Source organism: Nicotiana attenuata, chromosome 6 (assembly GCF_001879085.1).
Source record: "Nicotiana attenuata strain UT chromosome 6, NIATTr2, whole genome shotgun sequence".
Lineage (NCBI taxonomy): Eukaryota > Viridiplantae > Streptophyta > Magnoliopsida > Solanales > Solanaceae > Nicotiana > Nicotiana attenuata.
In genome coordinates this window covers 50030630-50056910 of record NC_031994.1, presented here as the reverse complement: position 1 = coordinate 50056910, position 26281 = coordinate 50030630, and the positions used below count along the sequence as shown (strand labels likewise).

At 42.7% G+C, this 26281-nt stretch overlaps 2 protein-coding genes across 2 annotated transcripts; both read right to left on the bottom strand.

The window, feature by feature from the left end:
- Positions 3733-5689, bottom strand: LOC109227839 (inner centromere protein B-like). The gene is made up of 6 exons (XM_019393032.1): positions 5650-5689; positions 5445-5573; positions 4730-5370; positions 4480-4650; positions 4118-4380; positions 3733-4021 (listed from the first exon to the last, which is right to left on the bottom strand). The coding sequence occupies exons 1-6, from the start codon at positions 5687-5689 to the stop codon at positions 3733-3735; spliced, it is 1533 nt and encodes a 510-aa protein (XP_019248577.1).
- Positions 13566-23373, bottom strand: LOC109226988 (histone deacetylase 6). Its single transcript, XM_019391963.1, has 6 exons — positions 22710-23373; positions 15963-16403; positions 15714-15856; positions 14673-14763; positions 14454-14593; positions 13566-14122 (listed from the first exon to the last, which is right to left on the bottom strand). The coding sequence occupies exons 1-6, from the start codon at positions 23256-23258 to the stop codon at positions 14068-14070; spliced, it is 1419 nt and encodes a 472-aa protein (XP_019247508.1). The 5' UTR covers positions 23259-23373; the 3' UTR covers positions 13566-14067.

Below are 26281 nucleotides of genomic sequence, written 5' to 3'. Positions count from 1 at the left end.
ATTCATTTCGAGGTCATCAGATAGGAGTCACGGGTTCTTTTCCTTGCTCAAAAAGAAAAAGGACTTTGCATGGACCCGGAATGTCAGCAACCCTTAGAAGAATTAAAGCGATAGCTATCGAGCCCACCTTTGCTTCATACTCCGAAGGTAGATAAAAAACTTTACCTGTATTTGGCAGTATCCGAGATAGCGGTAAGTGGGGTACTAGTTCGAGAAGAGCAAGGTACGTAATTTCCTATTTATTATGTAAGCCGAACTCTAGGAGATGCCGAAACTATGTACCCTCACTTAGAAAAATTAGCACTTGCATTGATAAGCGCGTCTTGAAAGCTAAAACCATATTTTCAATGTCATACTATATGTGTATTAACCACCTACCCCCTTCGAAATATTTTGCATAAGCCCGAGCTATCGGGCCGATTGGCCAAATGGGCCGTCAAACTTAGCGGGTACGATATCGGATATCAACCCGAACGGTCATCAAGTCTCAAATACTAGCTGACTTTGTGGCCGATTTTACGCCGACCCTCGTACCCGAAGTGGAGAAAACATTCCTGCTATGCTCGGGTACAACATCGGGGGTATGGACCCTTTTCACAGACGGTGCCTCGAATGTAAAGGGGTCCTGGCTTGGCATTGTATTGAAGCCGCCCACGGGTGATACCATTAGGCAATCTATCAAAACTCCAAGATTAACTAACAATGAGGACGAGTACGAGGCCATGATTGCAGGTCTCAAGCTAGCTAAAAGCTTGGGAGTAAAAGTCATTGAGGCCAAGTGCGATTCTCTATTGGTGGTAAACCAAGTGAACAAAAATTTCGAGGTTCGAGAGGATAGAATGCAACGGTACTTGGATAAATTACAGGTAACTTTGCACTGCTTCAAGAGTGGACTCTGGATCATGTGCCTCGAGAGCAAAACAGCGAGCCGATGCACTTGCTAATCTGGGATCCTCGGTCGAAGAAGACGACATCGTCCCGGGGACTGTCGTGCAATTATCGAAGTCTGTGGTTGAAGAGGGTCATGTCGAGATAAATTTAACGAGTTTAACGTGGGACTGGAGGAATAAGTATATCGACTATTTGGAAAGTGGAAAACTCCCATCGGATCACAGGGAATCGAGGACCCTATGAGCCAAGGCTGCTAGGTTTGCATTAGATGAAGATGGAACATTTTACCGAAGAAAGTTCGATGGACCATTGGAGGTATGCCTGGGACACCGACGAAGGCACTTGTGGGAACCATTCCGGTGCCGAATCTTTGGTCCGCATAATTATCAGCGCAGGTTACTACTGGGATAGCATGGAAAAAGATACTAAGGAATTTGTCAAAAAATGTGATAAGTGTCAACGATTTGCATCGATGATCCATCAACCCGGAGAACAAATTCATTCGGTCCTATCCCCGTGGCCTTTCATGAAATGGGGAATGGATAAAGTCGGCCCCCTACAAACGGCCCCAGGTAAAGCTAAACTTATTTTATTTATGTCTGATTATTTTTCTAAGTGGGTGGAAGCATAGGCCTTCGAGAAGGTACGAGAAAAACAAGTTATTGACTTTATTTGGGACCACATCATATGTCGATTCGGGATACCTGCCGAGATTGTATGTGATAATGGAAAGCAATTCATCGACAGCAAGGTAACGGAGTTCCTCGAAGCACATAAAATAAAGAGGATTCTATCGACACCGTACCACCCGACTGGAAATGGACAGGCCGAGTCAACAAACAAAACTATCATTCAAAACCTGAAGAAAAGGTTAGACGATACAAAGGGAAAATTGAGAGAAGTTTTACCCGAGGTCCTTTGGGCATATCGGACAACATCGAAGTCTAGCACGGGGGCCACCCCGTTTTCTCTAGTGTATGGTTCTGAGGCCCTCATCCCCGTCGAGGTCGGAGAACCCAGCGCCAGGTTTCGACATGCATCGGAGGAGTCAAATCAAGAGGCCATGAATGCTAGCCTCGAGTTATTAGATGAAAAGCGAGAAGCAGCGCTTGTTCGGATGGCCGCGCAGAAGCAAAGGATCGAAATATACTACAATAGTCAACCTTCGACACTTTGGTATCGGGTACTTTGTTCTACGAAAGGTCACCCTCAACACTCGAGACCCTAATGAAGGGAAACTAGGCCCGAATTGGGAAGGACCGTACCGAGTCCTCGGAGTTGTCGGTAAAGGATCTTACAAACTTAGCACAATGGAAGGTGAACAATTGCCAAACAATTGGAACATATCATTACTCAAATGATACTACTGCTAAGGTATGACTTTATCCTTTGTCCATTTGAGTTTAAAACTAACTTATTACAGATTTTTGATCGAAGCTATTGAAGGTATGCGTTCTCGAAGACACCCTTTTTACACAAAGGCCTTAGGTTTTAAAACATGCGTTGCACACTTTTTCCCTTAGATCGGATTTTATCCCAAATGGGTTTTACCGGCAAGGGTTTTAATGAGGCAACAATTATGTGCTACCTAAGGAGAACTCAACAGTATCCAAGGCTTCTTTTCAATCAACCTCGAATACTGAGGGGGGATCACCCTCGGAGGTTATATTTTCAAGGAAAATACTTCACGCCTAAGAAGGCCTCGATAGGAAAACTTTGTAATGGGCCAAACGGTCAGATGAACCGTGTCCATTTAGAATAGTCGAGCCCCGACGACAAAACATGTATGCATGTATCAAATTATTTGAAGAAGCATTCCATTTATATCAAAAACACTTTGTGTCTCAAAGAAGTCTACTATTATTCGGGCTCTACACTTATAATCCTACGGGAAACGGCTCAAGAGACAAAGCATAAAAGCACCCCTGAATACTCGGGGACTGTCATCGACAGTCAATACATCCGAGTCACCAAAAACTCGGACTCATAAGACCTCAAAGAGGCATCCCCTCGAAACAAAGGCCAAGGCCAATATACTCGGGGACTAACTTTTCAAAAAGTTCAAAAAGTTATCGGGAAACAATTCCAAGTGACATACCCGAAGGCTAGGGCCGTATTAAAGACTACGGTCATGTAAAAAGGCTACGGTCTAAATAATGCAGCTCGGAGACGTCCGACTTCCGCTATAAATCAAAGGCCTTCAAACACTTTGTAAAAGTCGGTTAAATCAGGCTACCTTCGGCAAAAGCAAAATATAATGGGCTTCGATAAATTCAGCCCTCGAATAATTTAAAGGGCTTCCATAAATTCAGCCCTTGAATAATCTAAAGGCTTCGATAACATCAGCCTTCGAAAAAACCTCAAAAGGTATTCGATTATGTTTACGCAAACAAACTATAAATAAGGTGCCGATCCTTCGAAAAACCCAATGGGTACAAAAAACACATGCTAAGGCATAATTAAATTTTCACTAAGTGTTTCAGCCAAAAAGAGGGAAAAATCATATAGCCGTTCTAGAGACCGAATTGGCCCAACTTAAAGAGCCTAAGGGCCAAAACATATAGAGTTCGAGACCCCGTTCTCACTCAACTCGGACTTAAGAGTCCCATTATTCCGAGCTAACGTGAAATTGATTTAAGCTTAGCTCGAGGATTAACAAAACCTTAAAGGGTATTATATTGATCAATAAAAACCTAAGGGTTTATTGTGTTCTGAATCCGAACCAATACTCGGACTGACTATTTGAATTGTACAAACGAGAACAAAATAAAATTCAACACAAGTTGACAAATAGAGCAAAAAGATACTTTATATTCATAAGGGATATTTTACAAAACATATTTACAACGCCCACAAGGGGCCGTTGTACAAAAAAGAAAAATACAAAACTAGTATTTTTGGGGTCACATCCCCGGCGCCATCCTCAGGAACTGTATCCTCGGCAGCTTTGTCTTCGGGAACCCCCTCTTCTTCGGAGGCACCTTCCTCACCTTCCCCGCCTTCGGAGCCGCTCACAACATCTTCTTCAATGAAAGAGACAAGAAACCTGGCATCGGTTTCCTGAGCCTTTGCTTCGGCTATCTCTTCAGTAAGGTCGAACCCTCGGGCGTGGATTTCTTCGAGAGTCTCCCTCCGAGCTTGACACTTGGCCAAATCATTGCTCCATTTTTCCCGGTCGGAGGCCTCCCTCAGCTCCGCTTGAACAGCTGCGACATCTCTTAAGTACACGGCAATGGCCTTATCAGCCGTGGCCTTCGTCTTCTCAACTTCAGCCTTAGTTTGTGCAGCTTCAGCCCGGGCTCTAGCAAGCTCTACCTCTAACTCCTCAATTTTCCGGGCTTGGGCCAGACCCTTCGCTTTAATGCCCCGGAGTTGAGTTTCAGCCGAGGTCAGTTGGGCTGTAATGGCTTCCTTATCGGCAGCGAGCTGATCTATGTTCTTTTTCCATCGATGGCAGTCGGCCTTTACTTGATCAACCTCGCCCCAGAGCTGCCCAATCATCTCCAACTTTTGCTGCAGCTGAGATATCGAAGTGTTAGCCTCCGAAGTAGGGCCAAGGAGACCATACTCTGTTAAAATCACAGTTACCTGCTCATCTGGCTCGGCCTCGTTTTTCCGAGCTTTGGCCAATTTAGCCTGGAGGTCCTTAAGCTCCTCTTCTTTTTGGCTGCAGAGGATCCTCAGGGCCTTCTCTTCGCCCGAAACTTTCCTGAGCTCGGCCTCACATTGGCTCAGCTCAGCTCTAAACTTGACTTTGGCCTATACATGAAATAAAGATATGTCAGTCAGAGGAAAGGAAAGATAGGAAAAATTACAACAATAAAAAGTTGGTATTTACCTGAGAGAGGAGATGCTGAGCCTTTTCGAAGATGGTAGATACATCGTTAAGGTCGCTGGTATCCTCGACCCCAGCAAAGCAACCCTGAAAGGGATCTTCCTCGAGGACCTTGCTCGGATCGGGCATACGCAAAGCATTAGCATCTTCGGTTGCCTCCTCGGAATAAGAGGGTAGAGAAAGGGAGTGACCTGTTGTCATGGCCCCGAGCTCTTCACTCGGGGCGTTCTGATTAGCTTCGAGGGCTTTCGCACTCGCCCCTTCCGGTATATTTATTGAAGGCGGAGGAACGATCTCAACCTCCGGGAACACGGGGGCCTTGCCCGTATCTTTCTTTGAGGTTTCCTCGCCACGGGATGAAGTCTCTAGTTCGGAGGGCTTGGCAGTCTCGATTGATTTCTTGGTTCGAGTCACCAAGGCCGACTCTGCACCATCATTTTCTTTGTCATCTGGGGAATCGTGGGCCGGATCTGCGTCCACATGAGCAAATCTCTTCCGTAGCCTCCGAGCAGGGGTTTTCTTGTCTTGAAGGTCTTCAGGATTTGAAACCCTCTTCCTTTTGTTGTCCTTCCACGATTTCGGAATCGAAGGTTTGGTCCCTTCCCCGAGTGGGGCTGGCCTCATTTCGGAGACATCTCCGATGCCTGCACAAGTAAATACGAATGAGACGATGCCATCAATATATGAAAAGTATCATAAACTTGGGAAGAGAATTTACCATGATGTTTGGCCTCCCACTTGCCCCTCGATAATTCACGCCATTTGCGCTCATCGTAAGAGGAGGTGGCAGCTAACTTTCGGAACCAATCATCGAGTTCGGGGACCGCGTGAGACGCCCAAGCAGTGGCTGCAGAAAGATTAAGGGCATTATAAGGCGTAAAAACAGAGAATGAGTAGATATTGGGGAGAAGAACTCCATTTACGATTAACATTCCATCTCTTATCGCGGAGTATTTCCGGCATGGCTTTGCGGGTAAGTGCTTTCACTCTTCCCCTCTTTTGGATTTGTTTTGTATGCGTAATCTATTTAAGTCGACTTTCTTAGAGGCATATCAGACTCTTATCATGGAGATTGAGCGCGATCGGAGGGATGAACGGAGGACGGTCGTGTTCGGGAAGTTGGCCTCTAAGTACAAAGAGTATCACACCAAGCACCGTGCTTCAGCTGTTTCGTGATGGGCTTAAGCAAAAAGAGGAAGAGTTGGCACAGAAGGTTGAAGAGCTGAAAGAGCGGGACGACGAACTGATGAGGGCCATTGGTCGATGTAGCGAGCTTGAGGCGGCCCTTAAGGCCAAGGATGATGAGCTTGAAGTGAGCAAGGGGATAACGACTGAGAATGCCGACCTTCAGGCTCGGGTGGCCGCCTTAACCCTTGGTCCGATCGGGACAATGAGGTGGACGGGGGCGAGGCTGTCCCTGCAGGCTAACGGAAAGGTTTCCGAGGCAGAACTCGAGGGTGTACGTGTTAAAGCACACACAGCTCGTGAGGCATGCAGTTACGATCCTGGCGGGGTGCTGCGGGAGACGACGCGGCGTAGGACTGTTGTATTTATTTTGTTTTTGCTATTTTTGTGAGGGAGTCTCCAAGCCCTTTGTATAAATTTTTTGTAATATAACAGTTGCAATGGAATGACTATCTTTTTGTTGTTTACCTTCGCATTGTTATTTTTGTTTGTTGTGAGGGGTCTCCGGCTTTTCGGCCTCTCGTGTACTGTTTTGGGCGAGGTAAAGAGATTCGAGCGAGGTCCAATGTTAAAGTAATTTGAGCGATGTCGAATTTTTTCTTTTGGCGATGGCCCTTGGCGTAGGGGTGTTATTTCGAGTTAAGGTCGAAATGTTAACCCGTTGAAATTTGAGCGATGTCAAATTTTCTTTTGGCGATGGACCTTGGCCGTAGGGGTGTTATTTCGAGTTAAGGTCGAATGTTAACCCGTTGAAATTCGAGCGATGTTGAATTTTCTTTTGACGATGGCCCTTGGCCGTAGGGATGTTATTTCGAGTTAAGGTCGAAATGTTAACCCGTTGAAATTCGAGCGATGTCGAATTTTCTTTTGGATATGGCCCTTGGCCGTAGGGGTGTTATTTCGAGTTAAAGGTCGAAATGTTAACCCGTTGAAATTCGAGCGATGTCAAATTTTCTTTTGGCGATGGCCCTTGGCCGTATGGGTGTTATTTCGAGTTAAGGTCGAAATGTTAACCCGTTGAAATTCGAGCGATGTCGAATTGTTAAGTGATGGAGAATAAAACGTTGCTTTGTTTCACTCATTGGAGAATATCTTGGTGGAGAGTACAAAATGTTGCTTTATTTCATACACTGGAGAATACTATACATGTTCGTTTCATACACATATTGGAGAAGTTTCCATATATCTAGTCCCTTCATCGGTCGTCCTGGAGAGACAATCGGCAGGCGAGGCGATGAATTATACTTTGAACTTCGTGACGTCCCCTTCGTCGCCTCGTTAAAAACCTAATCGAGAAAACCCAATTGGGACAAAACCCGGGCGAGGGAAAAAGAGTACGATTTCGGGGGGCGTCCTTTTTCAGAAGTTGAAGTATTTGAGGTGAGCGACGTTCCAATTATTTGTAGTAGTTTTCCTTCCATTGTTTCTAGTTGGAATGTTCCTTTGCTCGCTGCTGCAGTGATTTTGTACGGCCCGTCCCAATTGGTTCCTAATTTGCCTTCCTTCGGATCTTTGCTTGCTAGTGTTTTGGCTTTGAGAACATAGTCTCTGACTTTGAGTGGTCGTACTTTGACCTTTTTGTTGTAGTACCTTTCTGCCTATTATTTTTGGGCTACCATTCTTATGTAAGCCATGTCTCTTCGTTCTTCTGCCTCATCGAGGTCTTGTTTTCTTTTCTCGTCGTTGTCCCGTCCACTTTTGTTGGAGTACCTTAGGTTGGGTTCTCCGACCTCAACATGTATCATGGTGTCAGTCCCGTAGACTAGTGAATATGGCGTTTCGCCTGTGCTTGTTTTTGGCGTAGTGCGGTAGGCCCATAATACCTCTGGTAGCAACTCCGGCCACAAACCTTTAGCGTCCTCGAGCTTTTTCTTTAAAATGTTCAGTATTGTCTTGTTGGAGGATTCAGCCTGACCATTGCCTGCGGGATGGTATGGCGTGGAGAGTATTCTCTTGATGTGCCATTTCTCGAAGAACGCGGTGGTCTTTCTCTCGGTGAATTGGGGCCCATTGTCGCAACTGATTTCTTTAGGGATGCCGAAACGGCATATGATATTTTTCCATATGAATGCGATGACTTCCTGTTCGCGTATTTGGGTGAACGCACCTGCTTCCACCCATTTGGAAAAGTAGTCAGTTAAAACTAAAAGGAAACGTATCTTACCTCGCCCTGCTGGGAGGGGCCCGACGATGTCCATCCCCCATTTGATGAACGGCCATATGGAGAAGTAACAGAGTGGAGGTTTTCGCCCGCTTGATGTATCATAGGTGCATATTTTTTACACTGTTTGCATTTTTTGACATAATCTGCGGCTTCCTTTTTCATGGTGGGCCAATAGTATCTTGCCCGAATGAGGCATCTGACGAGGGCTCTGTTGCCTGTATGGGCACTGCAATGACCCTCATGTACTTCTTCGAGCACGCGCCTTGTCTGACTCGGCCCTAGGCATTTAGCCAAGGGGTCGCCGAACGTTCTCTTGTAAAGGTCGTGATTTATGAGGCTGTACCTGGCCGCCTGCATTCGAAGCTTTTTGGCTTCCTTTTGTCTTGTGGGAGTGTTCCCTCCTGCAAATATGTCATGATGCGGTTGCGCCAGTCCCAAGTCAAATTTATAGAATGTACCTCAATTCAGTCTATTGACGAGTGGAGGAGGGTGACCACATTCTCCTTGGTGATATTTTTGGTTGTTCCTGCCAGTTTGGCGAGGCCATCTGCTTCGATATTTTGCACCCGGGGTATCTGGTCGAGTCGGCATTCATCGAATTCTGGCAGTAGTTTATGGATTTCCGCATGATATTTCTATAGCCTTTGCTCCTTGATTTGGAAACTCCCAGTAACTTGGTTAAAAACAACTTGTGAGTCGCATCTGAGGACGACTCGTCGTGCTCCGTATTTGAGGGCTAGTTTTAATCCTGCAGTTACAGCCTCATTGTTAGTCATTTTGGGGCACCGTATGGATTGGCGAATCACTTCGCCTGTTGGGACTTCAAGTACGAGTCCCAAGAAATAAAGACATATGAAATATTTTAGAATAGAAAGAGCCCCGGATCCCGACGCATTAGATGCACCATCGGTGTAAAGGACCCAGAGGTCGGGCTGTCCAGGAGAGGTGCGAAGCGTTTCCTGCTCGACCTCGGACAATATTTTGGCACTGAAGTCGGCGAGTACCTGTGATTTTATCGTCGTTCGCGGCTGATATGTTATATTGTGGTCGCTCAATTCTATGGCCCACTTGGCCAATCTTCCCGATAATTCGAGTTTATGCAGGATGCTTCTTAGGGGGTAAGTCGTCACCATCGATATGGAGTGACATTGAAAATATGGTCTAAGCTTTCGTGAAGCTACGACCAGTGCCAGAGCCAGTTTCTCGAGGTGGGGATACCTCGTTTCGGCATCGACCAAGGTTTTGCTGATATAATAATTCGGGGATTGCGTACCTTTGTTTTTGCGGACCAAAACTGCGCTTACCGCGACTTCTAAGACTGCTAGGTAGACTAGGAGGCGTTCGCCGAGTTCTGCTTTGGCGAGTAGTGGTGGCGAGGACAAGTATGTTTTTAGTTTTCTCAGGGCCTCGATGCAGTCTGAATTCCATTGGAGTCCGTTTTCTGTTTTCAGCACATTGAAAAACTTATGGCATCTATCGGATGACCGTGAGATGAACCTTGACAGGGCGGCTATCCGGCCAGTCAGCTTTTGTACCTATTTTTTGCTAGTTAATATTTCGGGTATTCCTTCGATGGCCTTGATCTGGTCTGGATTGACTTCGATGCCTTTTTGTGATAGCAAGAAACCGAGGAATTTGCCCAAAGTCATGCCGAAGGCACATTTTTTGGGGTTTAGTTTCATCCCGTACCGTCTTAATATGTCGAAGACCTCTGTAAGGTGGTCGATGTGGTCCTCTTTCCTTTTGGATTTGACCAACATGTCATCGATGTAAACTTCCATTGTTTTGCCGAGTTGGTCTTTAAACATCTTGGTGACCAACCTTTGATACGTGGCCCCTGCGTTCTTTAACCCGAATGGCATAACCTTGTAACAGTACGTTCCCTGATGGGCGATGAAAGTAGTTTTCTCCTGGTCTTCCTCCTCCATGAGGATTTGGTTGTAACCCGAGTAGGCATCCAAAAAGCTCAGCAGTTCGTGTCCTGCTGTTGCATCGATGAGTTGGTCGATATAAGGCAGGGGAAAAGAGTCTTTCGGGCATGCTTTGTTTAGATCTGTGAAATATACACACATCCGCCATTTCCCGTTTTTCTTCTTTACCATGACCACATTTGCGACCCATTCGGGATATTTTGACTCTCGGATAGAACCATTGGCGAGCAGCTTATCAACTTCATCGCTGACGGCCTCATTAATTGCGGCATTGAATTTTCTCCTTATTTGCCGTACTGGTGGATAGAGCGGGTCGACGTTCAACTTGTGCGTAGCGATGTCTTTTGGGATGCCTGGCATATCTGAGTGGGAGAAGGCAAACAAATCGGCATTCTTAGCTAAGAATTTATGAAATATACCTGGTTCTGTGAGATTGTGCCCTTTGTGTTGTCGTTGCTGTTTAGTTGGACGAGATCAAGATCCTCTACTGTCAACTCAGCGGCTTCCACGATGTCGGGATCCTTGATAATGTCTATCTGTGCGTCGGATTTGTCTTCCGGCATCGCTAATTGCTATGCCTCCGCGCTTGTTTCCTTTAGTTGTTGGGTGTGTGTGCAATCTTGGGCGATACGATAGCATTCTTGAGCAGTGCGTTGTTCGCCACAGATGCTAAATACTCCCCATGGGGTAGGGAACTTGATTACTTGATATAGGCTTGACGGGATGGCCCTCATGGTGTGTATCCACGGCCATCCTATGATGGCGTTGTAGGCTGTATCTTGGTCCATGATATGAAATGTTGTTTCTAGGGTGACTCCTCCGGCAAAAACGGGTAGCGTTATTTCTCCAGAAGTTTACTTAACTACATTATTAAAACCTGTTAGTGTTATGCAATGCGGTATTATCTTGTCCTCGAGTCGCATCTGTACGAGGACTCGAGGATGGATAATACATGTGCCGCTTCCGTCATCTACCATTATTCTTTTTACATCATTATTTGAAATACATAAAGTAATGACAAAAGCATCGTAATGAGGGAAAGTCAAACCGCCGGTATTTGACTTATTGAAGATGATACTGTCTTCGAGGTCATCATACCGTTCATGGGCGATCGACCGCTTGAGTTTGTGTGTAGTGGTGAATTTAACATGGTTGAACGCTGCTTTATCGCCTTTGCTCACGATCATTTGGACAGTACGAGCAGGGGAGGGTGGCTTTGGAGGCCCCTGGTGCTGTTCACGTCCACGCCCGAAGTTGGCTCGTCCTCGGTCGCTCATTAATTCTTTCAGGTGCCCTTGGTTCAGCATTCTCACTACCTCTTACCGCAGACCTATGCAGTCCTCAGTTTTGTGACCTCGTTCCTGGTGGAATTCACAGAGGGCGTCTGACTTTCGAGTATTCGGGTCGGACTTCATCTTTTGTGGCCATTTCACCTTCGTGCCGAGCTTCTCTAGTGCATACACTATTTCTGAAGGGGAGACACAAAAATTGTGAGCAGATAAGAGCGGGGGCATACCTTTTTCGTGTCCCGGTATGAGGCCTGGGAGGCCCTTCCAGGTGTCGAGGAGGTGGTGGGGCGGCTGTTCAGATGTAGGGCTGATGTCTTTCTCGGCCGAACGGGGACCCAACTGATCCCTTCGACCGTCGTTACGACGATCTTTCCTCATTTCTGCTTGAACTGATGTCAGTCGTTGGGTCAGACCGTTGAGATCGTCCTCGGCGCAATAGGCATTGTGAATTTCTTGCCAAGTGGTGGGGGGCATGAGTCTATTTAATAGTTTTCTAGTTGTTCTCGACCCGTTTCTGCTTAACCCGTTCTGGAAGGCTACTACCGCCATCCCCTCTGATACATTTGGCAGGCTCATTCTCACCCTATTAAAATGGGCGAGGAAGTCCCTAAGTCCTTCGCCAGGCGATTGCCTAACGGTGAATATGTCGTTCACCCTGGCTTCCGCCTTTTTAGCTCCTGCATGAGCAGTGACAAACTTGTCGGCCATTTCCTCGAACGTTGCTGTTGACCGTGCCGGCAATTGTGAGTACCAAGTTAGGGCTCCCCTGTTAGGGTTTCGCCGAACTTTTTCAGTAGCACCGTTGGAACTTGCTCCTTCGAAAGGTTGTTACCCTTCACTGCTGTGGCGTAGTGGACGATATGATCTTCTGGGTCTCTAGTGCCATCGTATATTTTCAGGTACGGTGGCAATTTGAAGGTTTTGGGAATGGCATGGGGAGCTGCTTCCTCGTTGTACGATTGCTCGACGAATCGACCAACGTCTCGTTTCGGTAGCAACTTTGGGGCACCTGGTATCTTATTTTAACCCTTTCTTGGTGCTACTTCATCTGGTCACGGAGTGCCTTATTTTCGTTTTCCATATCTTCCATTTTCTTTAGAATGGCTGTGAGTGCATCATTACATGCGCCAACAGTGGTATAAGTGTTACCTGTTTCGGGGGCGGACTGCTCGCCAGTTGTTGTTGTGATATCTACCTGTGCGGTATTTCTATTATCCCTTTGGACGGGTCTGTCGAGTATGTTGTTTAGAGTACTTGTCAGCCACTCTTCTAGTAGCTTTTTCACTGCCGGTGGTGCTTCATCAGTTATTGACGTGGAGGCTCCTTTTTCGCGTGAAACTGTTACGCTTTCGCGAGGGGGAGGTGAGACGCTCCGCCTGGGCGTAGCATTTGGTGTTGCGTTCTCGTTGTCTTCTCTGCCATCTTCGTTGATGGTGTTCAAGATGTTGGTGGTGACACCTACTATCGTCTTCAACCTCGCGTCTTCTTTTCTTACCATTGTTAGTTTGTACAAACAAGGAAGAGATTTTTTTTTATGATCTAGAAAGAACTATAGTTTCAACTAAAAAGCTCCCCACAGACGGCGCCAAATTGTTTGAGCAAATAATTGCTAAACTAAGTAGTAACAAGATGATGGGGTGAATCTCAGTTAAGCTTAATAAATCCTAGATCAAATAGAGCGAGATTCTTATATAGTGAGAAGAGTTTAAGAGCATTAATTAATGAGTTCAATATACTAAGATTGATGAAATATGTAATATCATAAATGTACAATAAATGTAAGAAACGATAATGATTATAGTGTGAAGGAACTTTCACCCAATGATTATATGATTGGGTGTCTCTTCTTTCTGACGATGTGAAAGGGTATGCAGTTGATATGAATGCGGAACCTCTGAGATTTATGGATGAAAGTTAAATAACAAGTGCTTGAATAAAGTGAACAAGACAACTCTTTCGTGTATTCTTCTCTCTACTTTACAATATGATTCTTGGTTACCAAAGAGGCAGATCTCCCTATTGGTCACTACTTCCTCCTATTTATAAGGGACATTACCAAAAAAAAACCTAAAAACTACAACATAAAGAATATCCAAAGGAATATTCTTCTAGTCTCTTCCTAAGTTTAGGTTACCTTTATTATTATCTTACTCTAGCGGCCCGCTTCTAGTCATCGGCCTTTATCACAACGACCGTCAGTCGCTGTGTCGTGGTCGACCCCGTCGTGATTATCAAATTTGGACCTATACAACTACTATTGATAAGTAGGAGACTGATCAATGATCACCACCCTCTATTTAAAATAATCTTGTTTTCTACATAAGAAGTTGAATTATCATTGTCTGAAAATTACATGGATAATCAACAGTACTACATGGATAACCCTCACAGACAACAGATTTATCAGCACGGATATCGGTAAGAACAAAGGACACTGTTTACTTTTGTGATGCAACTGTCCGTTTCCAAGGGATAGCATCCGGCTCCCACTTTTAGCATGTAACTCATAAATCTATAGTCTAAAACCAACGAACTACAATCTACACAGTTAATCTGCAAAAACAAAACTTGAGCTCACTTAGAATACTCCATTGCCACATTCAAGTGCAACTTTCCCATGTATAACAGCTCATATTTCTACTCCATTTAGCACAGGAGACTGAGGAACAATTGATAAGTAGAGGGGAAGGTCCAAAGATCACAGCTTGTAATTTCAACCCAGAACCAATTATCAGTTATTGCACTTGCCAAGATGTAGAAGATAGCTTTGAACTAGTGATCAGCATCAACCATGTCGTCATCTACTTTGGCTTGGTCGTCGACATCCCTGCATCACAAGCCACATCACTTCAGCTTTTTATAGAAGGGAATGTTCATTTCGTAAAAGCGCTAAATCTTGACAATAAAATTTCTTTGGGTGTCTTAATCAGAATCTTCTCCAAAGCAAAGGTTGATTAAGGCTGGTCTCACCACATTCGTTCACACATTACAAGTTAAAGCTCAAACCAGTAAACATTCAACCAAATACCAGAGCCTTATCAAGTAACGACTTTCCAAAAATGTAAAAGACAGTAGAGGATAAACAAGTGTGCTTCAGTTTACAAAACACAAATATTCAGAGACTTCACAAATGTGATTAATGCAACTTGAGGCCCTACCTCATGTCAGTTGTTTCGACTGGAGTAAGATTACTATCTGAACTTCGTTGTCTAGGATGCTCATCTTCATCAGCGTCAGACTCATAATCCTCTCCATTCCATATACGTGGTTTTGGTCTTTGATCCATATCTTCCTCTTCCTGCAGTCAGAAGCCCTAGAATAAGGTTGTGTAGTATATGTAGAAATTAAATGATCAAGGCCTTGTACCAGCCACTAACCTCCTCTGGAACTTCTGTTGTTGAAGGAGTGGTTTGAAATGGAACACTAGGTGCATGAGGTAATTGCGAGAGTTGCTCGAGCAATATGTTCCTGCAGCCAGCAAGCATTCATGTCAAGTAACATCTACAGGGTTGTGTATTCACACAAAAAAAAAAAAGGAAAAGAGGGACATAATTGTCTGAATTCACAAGTTGCCTAAGGAAGAAAATTAGGAACTTATGGATTGAAAGAATATGCTTTGTCAGCATATTATATCAAATAATTGCATATAGAGTATAGAGTTCACCATCATTAACAAAACAAAAAGCAGAATCATTCCCTATTCTTGAGTGGAATAACCCGATATGTCCTATTCTTGGGTGGACGAACCCAAAGTGGCCTATTCTTGGGCAGAGGGGGAGCTAGAGTATCACTGCGAGTCCAAGACGAACCCAATAGCTTTTGCGTATACCCTATCTTTGTATTACGAAATCCATTAAATACGTATAAATATTTAATTGCGAACCCAATAACTAAAAGGATCTATGAGTTTGGTGGTAAGTTCAGAATCCATAAACTTCAAATTCTGGCTCAGCCTCTGTTCTTGGGTGGACGAACCCAGAATACCCTATTGGTTGGACGAACCCCAAATGTCCCATTCATGGGTGGACAAACCCAAAATGCCCTATTCACGGGTGGACGAACCCGAAATTGTCCTATTCATGTGTGGATGAACCCAAAATGTCCTGTTCGTGGATGAACCTGAAATGTCCTATACTAGTATAATCGAGTTACCGATAGAATAACAGAATTTATCTCAAATACACCGAGGCATCAATTTGATGTACCAGTATTACCGATTATCTGTTATCAACTATGTTACATGCCCAAATTAAAAGAACTTCAACATAATTCTGTTCAGCACCAAAATAATGCATACAAATGCATAGGAAAGAGATGTTCAACTAACACACCCAGAAAATTAGATAAGGTCAGTATTTTCGACAGACGATGATGGAAAAGCCCTCAAACTACAGGAAGTAGCACAATTGTCAAATTACCTGATCTTCTCCAGATCCCTGGGTGAATTCTTATTCTCCATGGGGTTTGGTTCAACATGAAGAGTATAATCTGGGCCAAAATACTCATAATATTCATTGTAAGGCAATTTATTTCCTGGTTCTACCCCAACTGCAACTGCTGTCTGCAACAAGCAGTTGAAACTTAGCACATATTCTGAAACACACAGTAGTAACAGTAGGGAATCCGAAAAGTAGACACAAAAGAGCAAGATGGAAAGGTAAGAGGACCTCATAACACCAGCACCTCGCAACATTTCTTATGGTATAACCTCCACCCCCCAATACCATTAGAGGGACATTGAAAGATCTGAGGAATCTAAGGCAGTCTGCATGGCCCTTGACAGACAAGTTGAAGCAACCCAACCTGTCTCCAGCCAGTGAATCAGCCCCACATTGAAGAACGACAGCATCAGGTTGATAGACCTCCATGACTTTTTGAATTACGGGACGAAATAGACGACCAAAACTATCGTCGTCCATCCCATCATTCAATGGGACATTTAGGGCATAGTATTTCCCTTGACCTGCACCAATATCTTTGATATGCCCTGTACCGGGAAAGAAGTCCCCAAACTTATGGAAAGACACTGTCATGACTCTATCCGTTGTGAAAAAAGCCTCCTCAACACCATCACCATGGTGAATATCTATGTCTATATACAATACACGCTGCAGAAAACACTCAACATTTCAGAGGAACAGTAACTCAGAAGAATCTCTATTCCATGCAAAAGAGTGGATCCAAGCAAAAGATGCTGTGAAGCCATAGCTTATTAATGCATGTAAAGACAAACATGCTACAATTATCCAGATCCCATAATGAATTTTTATCAAGTAAGCAAATTTTCGTAAATGAATGGGCCAAAACAAAAGCACCCATATACAAGAGGTATACCAAAAACTAGAGAACCTACAAAAAGCTATGGTTCTCTACGAAAGACACCCAATCTTCTATACAACAAGGAGCTTCATGGCTGCACCAAAAGAAAACAAGGAAAAAGAGGCTACTTCTCAACTGAATAAAACTCATCTCTACCCATTCAAAAGCTCTTCTGTTTCTCTCTCTCCAAATAACCCACATGATTGCTAGTGGAGCAACAGTCCATGCCCTGCGCCTTATATTTGATAAGCAGAGAAATGACGAGCAATCAACTAAGTTCCATTCCCTAAAAATCTTACAGATTAGTACTAAACCTAGTAATTAGTAAGTTCTATTGAGATTCAATGTGATTAATCACTTGAGAGGTGTTTTAACAAATATATGTACGTAGAGGTGGAACTAGATTGCAACTTGAAATTGTAATGTGTCAATATTTCTTTAACTTGTCTTTATGATACGTGAGATGTTTCCACAGAGATGGAACAGATCTATCTTATCTAATACAATGAAAATACTATAATAGGCAGGTTTTTTCAAATTCTCCAGCATAGATTTGACAGAATCAAATTCAAGTTATCTGCTTTACTTAACTTTAAACTAGGGACTTGCTAATGCTTTTGTTTTTTCTTTTTCCATTTCCTCGGATAAGTAATTTAAGCTTCCATACCTTCAATAATTCATAAAGACAGTAAGTATGATTTATTCCCTGCATATAACACTTCTCTGAAGTTACACCAAATGCTACAACCTGAATCAACCAATCCACAAGGATATAAACCATGGGCATCATGCATACCCTTTTGTTTGCCTCATCCTCAAAATGGTTTACCAGAAACTTACACATAAGGGCAGGGCCACATAATGTATTAGACACAGAAATTCTTTTTCACCCAATCTACAAAAACATGAAAAAGTACAAGGCACCCCTACTAAATGACGGCATCATCACTTCTTTACATGAGTTGTAGTTCTTTCTTTTTGTAATAAATACAAAATGGTTGTTACATTTTAGGGTGTTCACGGTTCAGTTTAACTCGATTTTTACCTAAAACCAAACCAAACTAACCATGTCGGTTTGCTAAATATATAAACCAAACCAACAGAACCGGTTTTATGGTTTCAGCTTTTCTCGTTTTTACGGCTTTATTAGTCACAGTAAATAGAAATTCATTGAATTAAATCTATTAGATCTACAAATAAAGAATTTCATATGTCAATATATGTTTGGTAAAAATCGAACAAATTGATAAACATATGATCCAATGCAACATCCATATAAACATCCAAAGGTGAGAATTTTTCACTGTGCGATATGACTTTTGATGGTTACCTTTTGTAATCTAACAACAATCTTACAAACATATTCTGTTTCAAAAAAAAAAAAAAACTTACGATCATATATGCTTTCAACCTTAACCAAGTTTCATGATTAAAACAATAAACAAGACTCCAAAAGAACATCAATACTGAAGCATACAAAACTCAAAATTCAAATGAAACATAAATTGACATATACAGTTGATGTTTATAAATTGTTGATAAAGCACTATGTCAAAACAAACAAATTATCAAGGTTTAATACATCTTGACTTGTGAACATGAAGGAATAAGGAAATAGAAATACTTCAATAACATTGGATAAAAAATTAAATAGACACTAGGATCAAACACCTAAATATAACTCTGAACTGATTTTCCTTAGTCCTAGATCCCAAAGAAAACGAAATCAGTCATCTCACTCTTTTTTTAACTTAGCTTAAATTTTATCCAAATAAGGAGTGAGTCTAAAATCTAAAATAGAGTATTCACAAGAAGGAGATAGAGCTGTTAAGTTACCCCCTTGCCTACTGCTTTCTAGTTGGAGATATCAGAAATTTCTGGGAACCTTAAAGTTCATCAAACACAGTAGGTACTCCCAGCAATTTTCAATAGTCACTAATTGTTATCTGGGTATGGTACATTATGCTCCCTCCTGTTGCAATTCATATGTCACTGTTTGACCTCTGTACTCAAATTTTTTTTACGTTTGATCATGACAGTTATAAACATTTTGAAAAATCAATCATCAGATTAACTCTTGAAGTACTGTTTCAATTTTCACATTTTGCTACCGATTTTTGAGTTAATCATTATAATTTTGACCTCAAATAGTCAAACAGGTCACATAAAACTAGACAAAGGGAGTAGTAATTTTATAAAGGAGGACACTATAATAATCAAGATGACTTAATTGTCAAATGAAGAGTTAGTGATTCAAAAGCACAACAAGGTTAGCATTAAGGCAATGCTACCGAGTTCATCCAAGGGTTTAAGTTCAAGCCTAAAGTTATTTGCTTTTGTCCTACATTGGTGCTAGGAATAATAGGAGCGGGAAACGAGAGGATACCGAAAAGAATGTTCACTTAATACAAAAATATTCATCATACAACCATAAGATAATATGTGGGTAGTCACATAGGGGACAATATGCTTCTATAGACCAGTATTTTGCTCATCTTTTTTTTTTTGTTTTTTTTTTCCTGTGACGGTGGTATCCAAAATAAGAGGAGGAAGAGGGCGATGTATAGCTAACATAGGATCAAGTGGGGAGCCTTGACGAGAGCTAAAGCGCAGGAGTTGGGGGTCAAGTTGTTGACTATGGGGGCTTTGAGGAGTAGTGGGGACGCAAGCACTATGGGGACCACGACTGCGCAGTGCATTACGGAAGCCGCGAGAGAGGTATTAGGGATCTCAAAGGGTTACTCTGGTGGTCACAAGGGAGACTAGTGGTGGAATTGAGAGGTGTTAGGAAAAGTGGAAACCAAGAAAGCAGCGTATCTGAAGCTAGTGGAAAATGTATACGAGGAGGAGAAGAGGGCGAATAGGGAGCATTATAAGGAGGCTAAGAAAGAGGCAAAGCTAGCAGTTACGGCGCCCAAGACTGCAACTTTTAGTCGTTTGTATGAGGAACTCGAGGGCCGAGGTGGGGATAAGGGGTTGTTCAAGTAAGCCAAGGCGCGAGAAAGGAAGGCGCGTGACTAGGACCAAGTGAAGTGCATCAAGGATGAAGAAGGTAGAGTTTTGTTGGGTGAGGGGCTTATCCGTCGGAGATGGCAGACCTACTTCCATAGTCTCTTGAACGAGGAGGGGGACAGGAGCTTCGTACTGGGTGATTTGGAACTTTTTGGGAGTCGTTGTGACTTTGGGTATTGTAGGCGGATTAGAGTTGATGAAGTTGAGGGGGCTATGCGTAAGATGAGCAGGGGCAAAGCGACCAGGCCGAATAAATCCCAATGGAGTTTTGGAAGAGTGCGCGCAAGGCAGGCTTGGAGTGGCTCACTAGGTTATTTAATGTCATTTTTAGAACAAAGAAGATGCCCAAAGAGTATAGGTGGAGCACGATGGTTCCTGTATACAAGAACAAGGGTGATATCCAAAATTGCAATAACTATTGGGGTATCAAGCTGCTTAGCCATATTATGAAAGTCTGGGAGAGAGTGGTAGAGCTAAGGGTAAGGAGGAGCGTGTCTATTTCCGAAAACCAATTCGGGTTTATGCCGGGGCGTTAGACTACAGAAGTGATACACCTTGTTAGGAGATTGATGGAGAAGTATAGGGAGAGAAAGAAGGACTTGCATATAGTGTTCATCGACTTAGAAAAGAAATACGATAAAGTTCTGAGGAAGTTTTTATGGAGATGTTTGGAGGCTAGAGGTGTAACTGTTGCCTACATTAGGTTGATTAAGGACGGGTATGATGGAGCAAAGATCCGAGTGAGGACGGTGGGTGGGTACTCAGACCATTTTACGGTTATGATGGGGTTGCATCAGGGGTCGGCACTCAGCCCTTTTTTGTTTGCTCTGGCGATGGACGTACTCACGCGCCACATCCAAGGTGAGGTGCCATGGTGCATGCTATTTGCAGATGACATTGTATTGATTGATGAGACGGGAGACGGTGTGAACGCGCAATTAGAGGTAAGAAGGCAAACCCTGGAGTCTAAAGGTTTCAAATTGAGCAGGACCAAGACAGAATGTCAGAATACTTGGAGTGTAAGTTCAGTGGCGAGATTCAAGGAGGAGAAAGGAAGGTGAGGTTGGACATGCAGGTCATCCCTAGGAGAGGAATTTTTTTTTTTTTTGAGATGATAACAATTTGCTATATTCAAAAGCACAAAGGCTGTGCATGCCATAATTACACAGGGAGTAACCAAAAATATACATCAATTTATCTATCTTCTTACAAAGACCCAAGAACATCTATTATAGCTTCTGAGTCCTCTATGTATTCCAGTTTACACCAAAAATGAAAAAGCAGTAGGCAATTCATTTTAATCTTCTGAATTGAGTTAGCATTGTCTTCAAAACATCTTGAATTCCTCTCATTCCAAAGCGTCCATCATATGCATGCAGGAATCATACCCCATCTCTTCTTCTCACTTACAGATCTTCTCCCCTTGTTCCAGCATGACAACATTTCCATGGTGCTGTTGGGCGTGACCCATTGAATCCCTGTTAGTGCTATAAATATGTTCCAAACCTGAACAGTCACCGAACAGTGCAGAAAAGGAGAGGAAGTTTTAAGTACCTTGGGTCTATTATTCAGGGGGGTGTGGAGATTGATGAAGATGTCACACATCGTATTGGGGTGGGATGGATGAAATGGAGACTCACTTTCGGTGTTCCGTGTGACAATAAGGGCCATCGAAACTTAAAGGTAAGTTCTATAGAGTAGTGGTCAGACCAACAATGTCGCATGGGGCTGAGTGTTGGCCAGTCAAGATCGCTTATGTCCAACAGATGAAGGTAGCAGAGATGAGAATGTTGAGATGGATGTGCGGGTACACCAGGTTAGATAGGATAAAAAATGAGGTTATTCGCGACAAGGTGGATGTGGCCCTTATTGAGGACAAGATGCGGGAAGCGCGGCTTAGGTGGCTTGGTCATGTGAGGAGGAGCACAGACGCTCCGATGAGGAGGTGTGAGAGGTTGACATTGGAGGGCCTACAGATAAGTAGAGGTAGGCCAAAGAAGAGGTAGGGAGAGGTGATTAGGCAAGACCTGGCGCAGCTTTAGCTGACTGAGGATGACCCTTAATTGGAAGGTATGGAGGTCGAGGATTAGGGTAGTAGAGTAGGTAGTCTAGGGTGTTCATAACAGTAGTATTGGCACGCAGTCTTGCTTTCTGTTGGTATAAGTTTTTTATGACAAACCGTTATTTTCTATCATTGTTGATCACCTTACTATCTTGTTGTTTTTATTCTGATTTTATATGGCTTTTTGGTACTGTCCCTTCTTGTCTATATTTGTATTAATGTGGTGCTTATGCTTTCTTAAGCCGAGGGTCTATTGGAAACAGCATCTCTATCCTCACAAGGTAGGAGTAAGGTCTACGTACACAGTACCCTCCCCAGACCCCATGGTATGGGATAATACTGGGTATGTTGTTGTTGTTGTTGACGGTGGTATCCAGGCCAACTTATGCACACCTCGATTATTCTACCACGCACTTGCTACCTCCTACCAGCATAGGTACAGGGCATCTGCCCACCAAGGCTTAGGCACAAGTATTTGGCTCATTTTATTGAAAACAGAATGTAAAGACTAAAGTTAAAGTTACAACAAAATCCTTCATTTGGTTTGTGCCTAGAGTGTTTTTGATTCATTATTGTAGCCAGACTATACTGTTGACACATGTTACCTGCTACAACAGGCAAAGGTAAACAGACGGTGTAAAAATTCTTTCCAATGACACTGTATATAGCTTAAATTCTTTAATATATGTCAAAACAATGTACCTTATTTACTTCCTCCGGTCCACTTTAATTGATTTTTTGGTCCACTTTAATTGATTTTTTGGCCTTTTCTTGTGGTCCATAATATTTAATTTTTTCATATATCAAGAAGTAATTAACTTATTTTGTGCTTGTTATATTTTCAATGAACAAATTGAGGTTAATATGGTCAATTTAATTGTTAACTGACCGTAAAAGGTGAATTTCTTGGAAACAGCCAAAAAATTAATTAAATTAGACCGCATGTAATATAAAGTAGACTATCAGGAAATATTTATTACAAAAACAAAAAATGTAATATTAGCAAGTAAAAAGTGTTTACCCTATGAACTTTGAGGAGCTCAAGAATACCGAGAACAATATCATTGACATAGCAAAATCCAGAAGCTTCACTTTTTTTTGCATGGTGGAGCCCACCGGCCCAGTTGATAGTTATATCAGCGTCTTGCCTATTAAGCTTAACAGCAGCACCAATAGATCCACCAGCAGAAGCCTGACAAAACCCGAAAAGCCCATCAAAAACAGGGCAGTCCTCACCAACATTGAAGCGTTTGAGATGACGCGCGTGGGTATGGTCATGAAGAGTCTCCGGCGAAACGGAGGAAAGGAAGTCGACGTAGTCCGGCGAGTGGAACCGGCGAATGTCATCGGGACCCGCCGGAAAAGGGCGACTGATTTCCATACGACGGTGTAGGTAGTAGTGTACGATGAGATTGTGGGCCATACGTATACGGTGAGGCTTCATTGGGTGACCTTGCCCGTAGTAATAGTCGCCGATTGTGGGCTCGTAGAAGTATGAGACGCGGCGCTTCTTCGCGTCGGTTCCGGTGGATGGAAGCGACGCGCTGCCGTCAACGGTGGAAGAGTCCATGGGCCACTACTTTTGGGCTCGGACTGAGAGTGATGATGAAGTTGGGTTTAGTTGTCCCTTTGATTTCTATGAAACTCCTCGCAGTCTATTGAGTCCAGGAGATATAGGGAAAGAGAAGGACACGAGAAAAAAAGTCCGTCTCCTCTTATTGGGTGTTATTATTATTATTATATTATTATTATTATTATTACTATTATTATTATTATTATTATTATTATTATTATTATTACTACTACTACTTCTATTATTATTATTATTATTATTATTATTATTATTATTATTATTATTATTATTATTATTATTATTATTATTGCTATTCTTATTTATTATAAGAGGTAGTCAAACTAATTTTTCATTATAGTTTTACAAAGTTTATAAATATATACATTTAATTTAAGTAGGTAATATTAATTAAATTCAACTCAAAACATAAATGAGTCGAGTTTTATATTTCCAATTAGTTTATTCTTTTCAAGATAGAAAACTACTTTTTATTTATTTTATGAACTTAATGACTTAGTTTATGAGGTCTTTTCTTTCGAATTATAAGCCCTAGACCACAAGATTGTACTTATTATCTATCGATTACATGAGTATATTAACGTTGTTGACCAATCTAAAATAGATACAATAATGTATAGGGCAAAATATGTTCGTTTTAAATGTTCGCATGAGAAAGCGACACGTAGAGTCGAACTCAAATAAATATAACCAGTTACTGTTCAAACCAAGCGCGGCATCAGAATTGATCACGAAGTTGTTCAAAATGCCAGACGTGCCGAAATATGATGGGACATCAGATCCTCAGGAGCATATCAGCACATATACAACGACGGTGAAGGGAAATGATTTAGCTCCGCACGGGAAGAAATTCGGAGAGACCCTCACAAAGAGGGGCCTGACATGGTATTCACTCCTGCCCGAGCATTCCATAGATTCTTTCGAGATGCTCGCAGATTCTTTCATTAAGGCCCATACCTGGGCCAGAAAGGTACATGTCTGAAAGGCCGACATATTCAAGATTGCACAAGAAGAGTCCGAATTTTTGTGGGAGTTCGTGGCTAGATTCCAGAAAGAAAGGATGCTGCTCCCGGTCGTACCAAACGAATGGGCAACAGAAGCATTTACTAAAGGGTTGAATCTGAGAAGTTCTGATACTTCTCGAAAATTGAAAGAAAGTCTGCTCGAGTTCCAAGCAACAACATGGGCATATATTCACAACCGGTATGAGTCAAAGATAAGAATTGAGGATGACCAACTCGGTTTCTCGGTGTCGGCCAAGGGTCGGGACCGGGAGAAGAATAAAGAGAAATTAAAGGATGATTTCAACACAGATCGACGACCTTCAAAGGGATGGCGATATGGATTATAATATAATCCTGGGGAGACCACGGTTGCACGAGATGAAGGCAGTACCGTCAATATATCATCAATTGCTGAAGTTCCCAACTCCCGAGGGAATTAAATAAATAAAAGGAGACCAACCGGCGGCAAGGAAGACGAATGCAATCTCAGTTTCCAGTAGCAAAGGGAAGGAGCATGCAGCATAGCAATTACAGGAACTGGCGCTTGCTCCCGAGCCGAGTAAAGTCAACCAGGGGGAGGAGTCGCCGGAATCCTATCAGGTACCAAGATACTTCCAGGTACCGGAAGAAATAGACGCAACAAAATCCACAGCGAAAGAACTTGAACAAGTCGCGTTGTTCGAAAAGTTCTTGGAGAGGAAGTTCCACTTAGGGACAAGACTAAACCCCGGGCTCAGGTCTGGATTTATCGAATTCCTTAAATTTAATGTTGACTATTTGCGTGGTCGCATGCAGATATGACAGGTATCCCACCGGAAGTATTCGTGCACAAACTAAGGCCGGATCCCAATATCCCTCTGATAAGACAGAAAAAACGTTCTATTGCCGAGGTCAGAAACAAATTCGTCAAAGAAGAGGTAACTCGTTTTCTTGATATCGATTCAATCCGAGAGGTAAAGTATCCTAACTAGTTAGCTAACGTAGTAGTAGTTTCAAAGAAGAATAATAAATTTTGCATGTGCGTACTATAAGGATTTAAATAAGGCGTGCCCAAATGACTCGTTCCCATTGCCAAACAATGATCAAATGATTGATGTGATGACCGGGAACGAGTTGATGAGTTTTCCTGATGCTTATTTCAGGTACAACCAAATCAAGATGAACCCGGAGGATCAGGAAAAAACTTCGTTCAAAATGAACTTCGCTACATATTGTTATAATGTGATGCCTTTGGGGCTAAAGAACACCGGAGCCACTTATCAGTGGCTCGTAAACAAAATGTTTGAGAAACAAATATGAAAAATATGGAGGTTTACATAAATGATATGATGGCTAAGTCTTTGAACGCAGGTGATCATCTTAAACACCTACAAGAAACATTTGACATCGTAAGGAAGCACAACATGAAGCTTAACCCCGAGAAGTATGCATTTAGGGTCAGCTCCGGTAAGTTCCTGGGATTTCTGGTGTTGCAAAGGGGGATCAAGGTTAATCCCGATAAAATTAAAGCCATCGAAGATATCTCGGACCAGCTATCAAACGTAAAATAGGTTCAAAGGCTGACTGGGAGACTGGCCGCTTTGAACAGATTCATTTTCCGGTCTTCGGGAAAATGCCATCATTTCTTTGCATTCCTCATTTCTTTGCATTCCTCAAAAAGAAGAATAACTTCGAATGGACTCCGAAATGTCAGCAGAGTTTGAAAGATTTGAAAAGGTATTTTTCAAGTCCTCCATTACTGTCAAAACCAGAGGAAGGCGAACAACTGTTGATCTACTTATCGGTTTCGGAGGTAGCGGTAAGTGTCGTTTTAGTCGGTAAGGACGAAAGTACGCAATCTCCTATTTATTATGTTAGTAAAATTTTAACGGGAGCATAAACTCGCTACCCACATCTGATAAAATTGGCCTTAGCTCTCGTCGTTGCCGCTCGAAAACTTAGGCCTTATTTTCAATGTTAACCGATAGCAGTGGTGACCACTTTTCCCTTGCGAAATAT

Bases quoted from the DNA above. Each gene is read 5' to 3' on its own strand.
- LOC109227839 (XM_019393032.1), bottom strand. From the start codon at position 5,689: ATGCCGGAAATACTCCGCGATAAGAGATGGAATGTTAATC. The intron at 4,651-4,729 runs GTAAATACCAAC...TTTCATGTATAG, and splicing joins CTCAGCATCTCCTCTCTCAG to GCCAAAGTCAAGTTTAGAGC. The intron at 4,381-4,479 runs GTAACTGTGATT...ATGATTGGGCAG, and splicing joins AGGCCGAGCCAGATGAGCAG to CTCTGGGGCGAGGTTGATCA.
- LOC109226988 (XM_019391963.1), bottom strand. From the start codon at position 23,258: ATGGACTCTTCCACCGTTGACGGCAGCGCGTCGCTTCCATCCACCGGA. The intron at 16,404-22,709 runs GTAAACACTTTT...TGTTTTCTGCAG, and splicing joins AGCTCCTCAAAGTTCATAGG to CGTGTATTGTATATAGACAT. The intron at 15,857-15,962 runs GTCCTCTTACCT...TGCTTGTTGCAG, and splicing joins CGAGGTGCTGGTGTTATGAG to ACAGCAGTTGCAGTTGGGGT.